Source organism: Oryzias latipes, chromosome 15 (assembly GCF_053564925.1).
Source record: "Oryzias latipes strain Hd-rR chromosome 15, Olatipes_Hd-rR_3.1".
Taxonomy (NCBI): Eukaryota; Metazoa; Chordata; class Actinopteri; order Beloniformes; family Adrianichthyidae; genus Oryzias; species Oryzias latipes.
In genome coordinates, this window is record NC_136251.1 from 18,447,501 (window position 1) to 18,459,418 (window position 11,918).

The 11,918-nt window shown below is 38.9% G+C and overlaps 1 protein-coding gene across 3 annotated transcripts in view; it reads right to left on the reverse strand.

The window, feature by feature from the left end:
- The window catches only part of camkmt (calmodulin-lysine N-methyltransferase), a 109,035-nt gene that overhangs the window by 95,809 nt on the left and 1,308 nt on the right, over positions 1-11,918 (reverse strand). For all 3 annotated transcript variants that reach the window (XM_004077290.5, XM_078931873.1, XM_020709441.3), the window contains exons 2-3: positions 11,648-11,826; positions 10,789-10,853 (exon numbers count right to left, since the gene is read on the reverse strand). In XM_004077290.5, coding sequence (XP_004077338.1) covers positions 10,789-10,853; positions 11,648-11,826 — 244 coding nt within the window. The remainder of the gene's footprint in view (positions 1-10,788; positions 10,854-11,647; positions 11,827-11,918) is intronic.

Sequence of the window (11,918 nt, forward strand, 5' to 3'; positions counted from 1 at the left end):
GACTAGCCTCTAAAGTTATACGATTGAGAACCCCAACAACCAAACCAAGAATGGCTACCAATATTAATAATAATACATTAATTTACAATGTCCCTGCATGCATTGAGTACAACCAAGAACATGGGAAAACAGACGTCAGTGTCAAGCAAAGTTCTTTTTTCAAAACACCCAATAATTTAAAAAAAATGTGAAAGAACAAAAAATGTAAAGAGCAACAAAAATAAACCTCTGTCCTTTGGCAGACTAGTATGTGTATGCGAGTGTCTGTAGGATGAGAATGGGCTTAAACAGCAGTTAATGATCAACTTAGGGCCTATTACTCATTTGGTGGATGCAAAGCATTTTTGTTAACACAGTGGATCGTCATTCACAAGACCAGACCCACAAGACAAAAATCCACCTCGCCCTCTGTAGGTAGTTTGCCAGGCTGATTGAAATCAGATAAATAAAAATGAACATGCATGGATGCTTCAAAAAATGAATTTAAAAATGACAAAGTATTGATAAAAAAAATGACGTTTGCTATCATGTTAACCAAGTTGGTGCAATAAACTTTGAAATAACTATTACAAGCACAAAGAAAAAATGCTCAAGTACTAGCAGTGACATTACAAACGCACCTTCACACACGTAAGAACACACACAAAAGACTTCAACCTTCTTTGTTATAAACCAAATTAGAATTTGATATCATGTTTGGGTTTAGTGTGTCTCCAAAGCAAGACCCCCACTATGAGTGTCAGTTCACAACTTAGAAGTGGTTATGTCCCACAAACAGTTATACAAAGACTTACAGCACCCCCAACAGGAGGACAGTGCTGACAATAATGAGACGGGCAGAAGGAGCACACAGCGCAGCTACAAACCCAAGTTGCGTTGGAGACACTGTGCATATTTGTTTTGTACAAAATAAAAAAACTGGACTATTTATGTACTCCTCTTGGTTCATCTCCTTCTCTTTGCTTGGGAACTTTGTGCCCTTCACAAGTGTGTTATGTAGCTTATAGTGTTTGTGTAGAGTAGCTATAGCAGAGCACATGTTTTCCCACACACAGACACACAAACAAAGGCCAGGTGACAAACACATCTGAACAAGTGCATGCACACACCATGAAAGAGGTGCAATTAAAGCATCCTCCTCCAATTAACCAGCTCTCTAAACAAATCCACATTAGGGCCTCCATTGTGGCTGCGCTCAGAAACAACCACTTGGGAAAGAGGCATAAAAGCTCCAACTGTATTCCTCCTGTAGGACCGTGTATGTGTGTCTGTGTGCAGACTTACAGTGGTCACACACTAACAAAATCTGGGCTGTTATGATTGTGGTGGTGATTGCACAATCACTGGTGGGTGACGAGAGGAGAGCGGGAGTGAAGCAGGGAGCAAAACCACAGAAGGCATAGGACAAGAAAATAAAAAACAATTTACTAAATAACGCTTGTAATACAACACATCAAGTGAAATTTGGCACTAGTCCAGTTAGTTTTTCTTTTCACAAAAATAAGTGAACACATTTTATAGGATACATGGGTTGGAAAGGTTTTCATTTTACTAAACTTCTAGTAAAAATGTTGAAATGTATCTTTATTTTACTTATTTTAGCTGTTTTCGCTTATGTATTTTGCAGTTAAAGCTGGAAACTCACGGCTGCAAATTAAATTTTCTGATAAATGAATCCGAATATTCGCTTAGCAGTCAAAGGTTAGCAGTTATCAAAGCGCTTTAGCCTCCTCAGCTCAGAGCCCCAGAGAGAGCAGAGCAGTTAGGCATTTTCTCAGGGGGGAGCACTTGAAAACAGTTAACTGTTAACTTCCCCCTCAGAGGCCAGTTGCTAACATTAGCATGTAGCACATCAATTACTGTCATCACCTACTTTAGCATTAGCACAGCCAAACTGACAGCTAAGGGCCCCTGTGGGGCCATTTAGAGAGTCTCCAGACAGAGAAAGGCTGACAGAGTGAAGAAGTGACTTTAGCAGTTTGTGCATTAAAGCTGTACAGTGAGTCACAAAGCAAGTTAATAGCTCTTCAGCTAAATAGCAAACACATTAGCCAATTCAACAAAGACATGTTGACAGGCTGAAGGCTGACAAGCAGCTGCTCCGCCTCTCTGAGGGCTTTATGACTAAATACTCTCAAGTACCAATAATTCCTATGTGCTCTAGTGATTTATTAATCTCCAGCAGTAACTTTGTAGAAAAATATATATTTTACTTTCCCACCCAGTTGTTTCCTATTTTAGAATAAATGGACACAGTGAGAGCCACTACAATCATTCTGCTGTTCATAAAGTGTTTAAATCAAACACGAGACAGAAATTCATTCACCTTTTGCATGAGTCTCTAAAAAAAGATTTAAAAAAAACAAAGAAAAAATGCAAAATGTTTGGAAAAATTGGATTCATACAAAGCAAAAATATTTCCAAAGTAAACCCGTATTATTCTTTTTATTTCATCTCAAGCAAAGCTGTTTGGAAAAAACACAAAAAAAACGCTAAGAAATGAAAGTGCTCCAGTAGCCAATTCCCATTTGTCCGAGCAACCATTTGTAATAGCTGATTCAATTGGGGCAGGCACACGAATCACATTACTCATCTATTTGTTTTAAACATCATTAGGGATTGTCACAAACAGATTTGCACGGGCATAAACTAACACACCCATGCACTCGTCTTTTTTGAAAGTAAACAGTGCTGCACTCAATGCACACAAGTGGGAAGCCAACCAAATTAATTACCAAACACACATATCACCCGCAAATGGAACTAAACTGCACACAAACATGTGTCTGCATTCATGCTACACATAGTAGAACTTTAAAAGAGTAAAATGAACATAAGTGACAAAAAGCCAATCATACCTATACAATTACAAAGAGATATCACTAGGCTTGCTCAATAAATAGGAATGTATCGTCACTGTGATATCAGCCTGTGTGATACACATAATATGCGATAAATGGTTATCTTAAATGTTTATATACATGCTAAAACAATCTCATGGCAACTTGATCAATTGGATGGGCCTCTTCACGTTATTGACCAATCGAATAGAGCCTTTTTATGTCAGATGCCCATCTCTTATGTAGACGAGAGTCATTTTGAGTATTTTTAAGCTATTTGCTATTTGTTCATGTATCACGATTCGTATAGTCATGGCATCGTTTTTCTTAGTCCTAGTTGTCACGCCATAAAAACAATGCAAAAGTGTCTTTTACATTCAAAAGTCACACCTTTTCTTATATTTAGCACATTTATATAAGTTGATGCTTGTGAAATAACCTTCTTATTTAGTTATACTACTTTATCAGAGATTAATGACAATTAAAATCATTCTTAAACACAATTTCAGTGTGTGTGTGCATGCGTGTGTGTGTGTTTCAGGTAGTCTAAGTAGCCCTTCTATACTAAGCTTAGAAACCATAGGGGACATTTCAAGAAGGGGTATACATGGGTTGGGTGACTTAAATGGAAAAAAATCCAATAATTGTATCTGTCCAGAGGGAGGGTGAGCTTTTAGTGAGGGAGGGGGGGTTATTACGTTTTTTAGCCTCCCTCTCTATCTCATTCATTTTACCCCCAAATTCTAGGGTGAAAGAGTAAACTAAGAAGAGGAAGGAATGAGGCAGAGACATGAGGGTTATAGCTTAGCTTGCTGTTAAAGTATGTCCTTGTAATTAGTTGAGTATTAGCAATGGTGACAAAGCAAAAGCACTGGGCAGGGAAGCACCTTTTAACGCTCCACTCATTTCCTGAACTTAATCCCCGGCAACTCACTGGTAACAGAGCACAAATGCACACGCATCTGGAGACTTGGACACAAACTTGCAGCCAGTCACAAATTCACATAATTAACTGACCACTATAATTGGGAGCAAAGCTACACCCAGCTCACCTTTCTACCCCATTGTGCTCGGAGTCATAATGAAGGTTAACTGCAGGGGACGCAAGCGCGCGCACGTTTGTGTGCATACACCAAAGCGTTTATGTCTGCATCTCCACATTAGCATCAAGTTGGACTTAAATATAGCACTGTGACTGTTTGTTTCTCGAGTGTCAAAAAGCTTCCAACAACCAATGTTACTGCAGGCAACTTCATCTGTCCCGTTTTCCTCCCGTGAACGGATGGAAGAGACAAGTCTACACAAGCAACAATCAATTACTTTCAATTAAGTCAACCAGCGACTCCTTCAATGTGCCCTCAAGCTACCTCAGCCCTGCTTGCAGTGTCTCCAGCCCCCACTCTTGCACTGCAAGTGACATGCACACTTCACATGTACACAGCCACGCACAAAGCCACATCCACACACATACTGTGCTACTGTCGTGTTATGCTTAGTGGATAAATAATAGGCTTGCATTAATCTGGGTTTTCCATAATGTTGTTGCATTTTTTGGGATATTATTTTGAGAATTTATTTGTTGTAAAAAAATAAAAAATAAAAATAAAGAATATGACCTGTGACAGACTGGCGACCTGTCCAGGTTGTCCGAAAGGGATCAAACGGAATAGAAAATGAATGAATGATTGATTTAAAAAAAAACGTAATCACAGTCAACAAAAGTGGAGTGACAAAGCTTCTCTAAAGATTGCCGTAATTTGTCAAGCCTCGAACACACCGGGTGTGTGATGCCTGTTTAAGAACGGAATAAATGCGGGTTAAGTGCTAGAATGAGCGTTTAGCCCATGGCCTTCACACTGGACAAGCAGGAAGGGGCTTTTTATTATTATTCTTTTAGCACATGTCCTCCACCTACAGCTGGAAGAGACTTGGTGAAATGTTAAAGGTGGTACAAATCTTGCGAATCTTGCATCAGGCCTTTTTCTTTCACGGCTGTATTGCGATATATGAAAGACTTGGTTTCAAATAAAATGCAATTATTAATATCTCCTCCATGATCAATTTTCAAATGGCTGGCACTTCCATGAATTACAGGAGACACCATTCATACAGCAATTCTAAATTTGAGTCCCTGATTGGTCAAAGTTCATCTTTTAACCTGCGTCCAGTAGATGTGTGTTTTAGATGTATAGCTCAAACACAGTCATAGAAACTTTGTGGAAACACGCAAATGCAAGAGTTCTGATGACGGAAGCCTGAAACACACGTTCACAAAGACTTTTCATTGGAAGTGGCTGCTTGGACACGTGTTGCCAAGGGTGGCTTTTTAGATGATTTCTCTTGAGCAATCCAGGAACAGAAAGAGGATTATGACATCTAAGAATATTATTGTATTCACATTTTTAAAGCTAATTATTTTTCCATATTAAAACTGCTGTTAAGGCTTAATTTGTTTAGATTAGGCATGTGCTTTAAAAGTACTGAAATCAAAATATCCTTTCAAAAAAAATGTGTTGTTGCTGTTTTAGTCCAGACCCTAGAGCTTCTAAATCTGGTTAAAGAGAGCAAACTGAGCTCAATCATGAGGTGACATCCAAATGTACAAAGTTTTATTTAAAAGATAAAAGAGGACGAAAACATATCACGCTTTGATCGGAGATATTTGGCTCAGCCAAGACGAATAACCATTTAGGAGCTGGAACTAGACCGTAAAAAGGCAGACTCATTTGCTAGGATTTCATTTCCACCATTTGACATCAGAATCATCAGAGACACCTGAGCATAGTGGTCCACAGCGCAGCAGTGGAAAATGATTTCTATAGAAAGCATAAACAGCACAGAGGGGGGGGGCGTAAATCTTGTCATTGACACAACAGTGAGTAAGCGGGTGGTTGTGTATTTTTGTGTGCCTGCCAGCCCCCAGTGTAGCTCCATTGTCTAACAGGGTCTAATTAGCACTGACAAATTAGCATAATTATGCAAACAGGGCTGCGCTAAAGGCCTGGCAAAAAAGAGAGGTTATGGGAGGGGCATGTTAGGGGGTCTAAGAAGACTACAACACAATAAATGTGGTTGAGCAGAAAACACACAAACATACCTGTCCAAGTTCGTTACAGAGACGCCATAACAAAACAATTTTGCGTTTATGTCGTACGAGAAGGAGTTTATGCCTGTCCAGCTATTACCAGCTCAACTTTATGAATAAATCCCTCTGTCAAGAAACTAAACATGTAAAATCAGGTTCCAAAACAGAAATGATCAGCTCCCTGCCTCTAACAGTGAGGGCTTTAAGCATTTACCAGTGGGGGTGATAGGTGAGGTCTGCAGGAGATAATCGGGATGACTGAAGGCCTGAAAGCCTGTTACCCATTCACACACTGACAGCTGGATTGAAGAGGCTCTATTAGGTCTCATTAGGATTGGTGGCGTTTTATTACACACTGCCAGGTTTTCATCACTTCAGATGGTATTTTATTGCCTTTTCTGCCGTTTTAAAACTATGGCTAAAATAATCATAAACAAACCTAAAGCGAACCCTCTCTTGTAACGCTTTCACGTAGAAATCATTCTCATTTTTTTTTTATCAAATCAAATAAGACATTATGGCTTGTCAAAACAAAATCACACAAGGCTATAAAGTTGGATTACTAGTTCTAGTATTTGCTAGTTTTTGAAGATCAGTCACTATTTGTTATCTTTAATAGACAAAGAGCTGTCACTTCACAGACCAAAGAATCCTCCAAAGCCATCAAGCCCTTGACAGGACCCTTTCAGAGCACACAACCGACAGGGTTGGGGTTTTTGGTTTGGTACGTCCGGAAAAACTGACCTCAAATCTGGTACCAACTAAGCAAGCAAATCCTGGCCCACTAGAGAAGTCTTTGTTCTTTTTTTCTTGGATGTTGGTTCTCTTCCAAATAGATTTAGGTGCAGTTTACATCAGTGTGAACGTACTATGGGCCAGGGGAGCAGAAGCAGACAAAAAAGGAGTAAATCCTGGAGTAGTGAGGCTTGTTGCAACTGGGGGGGCTATTATTAGATTCAAAAGGTACTGGCATGTTTTTCTTCTTTATACTTTTTTTGCTTCCTGGTTAGAGATGGTTTATGAGAACATCGCCCTCAAACGAGCAGACACTAGAACTGCATCATTTTTTCAGCAGGGGCAGATTCATGATACCCGTTTTAATAGGATTCATTCAAAGGGGGCTCTGCAGCATCCTGAAATTCCAACACGAATGGGAAACAAGCATTCCTACAAATCTCAGACAACGGTCACAAATCTGAAGATCAAATATTTTTAACTAAATCTGAAAGAGATAAAGTCTAATCTGAAAATTATTATTAGCACTAGGACCAGATGAGTACAATGGGACTTTGACCAAGTAATTTAAAATGTAAAATCTTTCATTTAGCTTTAAGGAAATCTTGAAGTCTTTTAAATTAAAAGGCAATAGTCCCAAAAAAAACTGGAATCTGGTCAAGCTGTGATTTTTTCTACATAATATTGAGTCAAGTTTAGATTAAATTCACTTTTATGTCAAATCTAATTTAAGTAAAGGCAACGTGACTTCTGTCAAATGTTTTATCCAACGAGACTAAGAACCGTCTGCAGAGACAACCTGCAAGCAGCTAGAGTTCAAATCTTTACGGTAACAGGCTCCACTTGAGGCTTTAAGTGAGCAACTAATACAAGCAAACAAGAAGAGTACTTGTTCAAAATCCCATTCAACACAGCTCCTCCCTCTGTTCAGGAATTATATTGACTACTGTAAAGTTTATCTTCTAAAAAACATTTGGTTTCAAAAGACATTTATAACAAAAGGCAGAGAGTCAGACTTTCTCTGAATTCTGTTATTCCGTCATGTACATCTCCTGTAAACCACAGAAACCAAAAACAGAAAAATGCAAAGTGGCTTATTTGAATACAGGCAACAAAGAAATAACCATGTTTATTTGTAAATATGCCAATTCCAGTCATTTATACATTTTCTTTCAGTAATCAGGCACAACGCATTAATCTGTGGAAAGTTAATTTTCTTGAGCGAAAGCCTGAAAGATGGATTGATGTGCGTCTGTTTGTTCTCACATTCATTACTTTATCAGGGCCCTTTTTTGGTTTAATGACTGACCTCATAAAGAGCTTTTCAAGCAAAACAAGGCAGCTTTATTTATATTGCACGTTTCGTGAACAGAAGTAACATAACGTACTACACAAAGACACACAAAGCCGTCAAGATTAAAACAGCTTCAATGTTGACATTGTTAGGACATATAACCCAGTCAAATATGTTTACAATTCTAGAATGTAAACATATTTATATGTTTAGGACAAAGGGAATCAATCGAGGTAGGTAAAGGTTTAAGTTCATACATAGTTCTGATGTGAGTTTATCAGCACACCTGCATATGCAAGTCAATGTCAAAGGGCAAACTTTAACTGAGAAGAGCTCTCCACAGCACCTTACTTCTACAGAAGCTGCTGATTTAATAACTAAAGAAAAATAAAGTTTCTTATTTGCTTATTTTTGCTCTAAACTATGTTCTTCTATAAATTGCATTCTTGGTTGAGATGCACACACAGGACATTTGGACATCCAGACTGTTAACATCCCAAATAGACGTAATTGTGGTGCAACCCTTTCTGGGATGAGATCCACTCCCCACTTCCTAAAATCTTCATTAAAATGTTGTGCTTGATCCTCTGGGCTTGAAATGAAACCAGTGACTCCAGCTTAGCTTCAACTTAAGAAACTGCACATTGTTCGTGTACATGCACACTTGTGAAACAAACAATTGCTGGAGAGGGGGTCATGCTGAGAGGGGGTGGCACTTTTAAGCTGAGTCCACACATTTTGCATGCAGTGGACTAATCCAGCCAGGCTTTTTAGCCTGCTATTCAAGACGACAAGGACCCCCAGGAACTGGGCTTGTCTACGCCTCAGGGGTGGAGGATTATCAGGACGGGAGAAAAGGTGGAGAAGGTGTAACGGTGGAGTAGGTGGCATTAAGATTGTAGCAATAAATCACTATACGCCTTGTTCCCAGCCGTACGTTTTTAACTTTAGACTGGTCATCATGCGGAATTTTGTGCGTTTGAAGGTGTTTTTTCCGTGGCGCCCTCCTCCACCACCCTCCAATATGCCCTTCAGCTCTGACAGGGTCACCTCTGGGCCTTTTCAGAGCCTCCTCTCAACCAGTCCTAATTGATCTCACGCATTACTAGTCCCAAACATGAGACAGAGAGCAGGAGGGAGATGGTTGGCCCATTGTTTGAGGAATGAGGTTCCCTAGCTAGTGGCTCTGCACACATACACGTACATTTCACCTCTGGCATGCCCACCCACCTACTCCCCCTATTCTCCTCTCCCTTCCTCTATGCTCTCATCTCCGGCTGTGCTAATCCACCGGTCAAGTCAGGAACTCTGTTACCCATCTGGCCAAGCATGACTCCAGCTGAGAGGGATGGAAGAGTGGAAAAGAAAATGAGGGGCGTGGTGGGGGTGGGGGTGGGGGTGCAAATTGAGAGAGAGGAATGTCAACTAGGGGGTGAGGTCGTCCAGATGTCTTATATGAGGAAGAGCGTCTTTTTAAAAAAAAAACTCATTACTTTGTATTTTGTTTGAGAAAGATCATTCAGGGCAGAGTGGATGAGGTAACAGAAACTCACTGAGAGCCATCAAACCCACGATGGTGACAAAAGAGGGAGAAAAGGATGTCCCCCTCTCCTTTTTGCCCACCGATCAAAACAATTATTGATCCTGTTGTCCTCTTAAAAATATAAGGGATTAGCCAGTCAAGCAGTTTGGAAAGAGAGACGCCACTAAGCTGTTTTGACTTAACTGTGATTCCAGTGTTTAACGGAGTGGCCTCTAGCAACGAAACTCTCCTTTGTGAACCAATAATCCATCTGGCTGGTTAACTCTATGCCTAAACCTCCAACCAATCTAGTGACGGTGGGGGAAGAAAAAGAATAATCCACAACTACTGACTAATAAAGGGGAAAGCAACTCATCTTTAAGGAGAGGACAGAACCAAGTAAATATTTCCCTTAATAATGGTTTTGAATCATCTTTATCCTTTACAGTACTATATACAGCAGTGAAATAATGTAAGGCAGTTGTACTGTTTGCAAGCTGCACTCTAGGATCATTTTTTTCCTCTTGACTACAAAAAAAGTCAAGTCAAATCTTTTTTTTTAAATCCACCAAAAACTACAATTACCAGAGTTCCACCCCTACATATCATAGTATTATTAAAAAGTTCCAAATGTGTCCTCTGTTGATACCAAAAGGACACATTTGCATTGCTGATAGTCAGGAAGGTATGATACTATATGAATTTTTTGACATACATCCCTAGCTATTTCTTAAAAATAAATCATGTGAATTTAGAAGGGTTTCCGACTTCCAAATCTATTCAAAGAACAAAGGCATGTTAAATGCCAGTGCTTGTATCTATAGTTTGCCATCTTCTACTAGTCTTTGTTTTGATATTTTCTCTTTCACTCAAGTTACTTTGCAAGGCCGGTTAAAGGAGCAAAACTGGTCCTACCCCTAAATGAGGGTTTGAAAAAAGGAAAGTAATGAACACCTGCAGAATCATCTAAACCACATGAAATTTCCAAAAACAAATTTAAACCAGTAAAAACTTGATCTGAATTACCATGACTATATGTTGAGCACAAAAAAGTCAAGAAAACCTATGTTTTCACAACTGTAAAATGTTTTTTTATGGACTGCAAGCCCTTCATTTATTAGCAAAAACTTGAAAAGGATTCAAACTGGTGTCAAGTGAATAAAGAGCAAACAAATGCAGTTTTTTTGATGAGATGGGATCAAGCAGTCAATATGTGGCACGGTTAAAAAACGTAAATAAAGTCAAACATTCACTGCTGACATGTTTGCATGAATGCTTCCAATTATTTTGTGATGTTCAAATATATACTCACAGATATTGCCAGTGTTGTCAAAACTGTTGAGCACTTCATTAACTCTAACTGGCCCAAGGTTATCCCTAAAAAATACAAATAAGAAATAAAATAGAAATTACAAAACATGTTAGAATGGTTATAGCTGTTTGAAAACATAAAAAAATATATAACAATTGAAAATGTATTTTACAATGAGTAGATTGGAGACAGAAAAGATTAAAATTAAGTCAAACAGAGTAATTTTTAAACTCCAAAAGATTATATTTTGCACCTCAGTTAGCATTTTTTTTCTGGACTCATTGGGGAAAATGTGCAACAAATGTTTTTTAATTTTATTTTCTTAACAATATAACACATAAAGCAATTTGTTTTAAAGCATAAAATACCAAAAGATTAAAAATCCCATGAGATTTTGGAAAGTATTTCTAATGTTTAATTACCCAACACCTTTTCCTGTCCACCTGTCAGTCTGCCCCAGGGCAGCTGTGGCTACATCAGTAGCTTACCATCACCAAGTATGAATGAGGAGTGAATGAATAATGGACACAATGTAAGCGCTTTGAGCGTCTGGAAAAGCGCAGAAAAATCCAATCCATTATTATTATTATTATCACCTTTTTATCCAACACATCTGATTCCAAGGTGCACTCTTACATTACATGGGTTTCAAACACAAGGTTGCTGGTTCAATCCCCAATTATATTAGCACTATGTTTGAAGAGCACACTGATACCCCCAACAACCCCAAATTTGACCTTCCTTTTAAGTGAAAAGCAGCAAGTTGAAATGTATCCAGTGAATACTTCAACATTAAAAAATTTGGTACGAAAAGCAAAACATCAACTCATGTGTGAAACTTAAAAATCAGGAGGAATACCTCAGTAAGGCACTGTACTCAGGAAAGTGTACACTTCTGTACTCCACCCACTGGGCATCTGAGGTATCACAGACATCTTTTGCCTCAAGAAGTTCCCTGCTGAAAAGGTCAAAGGTGGCGAACCTGCGCACAGACACCTGTTGGATCTCTGGGCTTTCTAACTGCTTCTGACGCAGCACCTGACAAAGAAACACAGTTAAGACAATCACATTTGCATCCTTAATAAACAAAAGCAGGAATCTGTTTTTCATTGACTGTTAAAATAGACAAC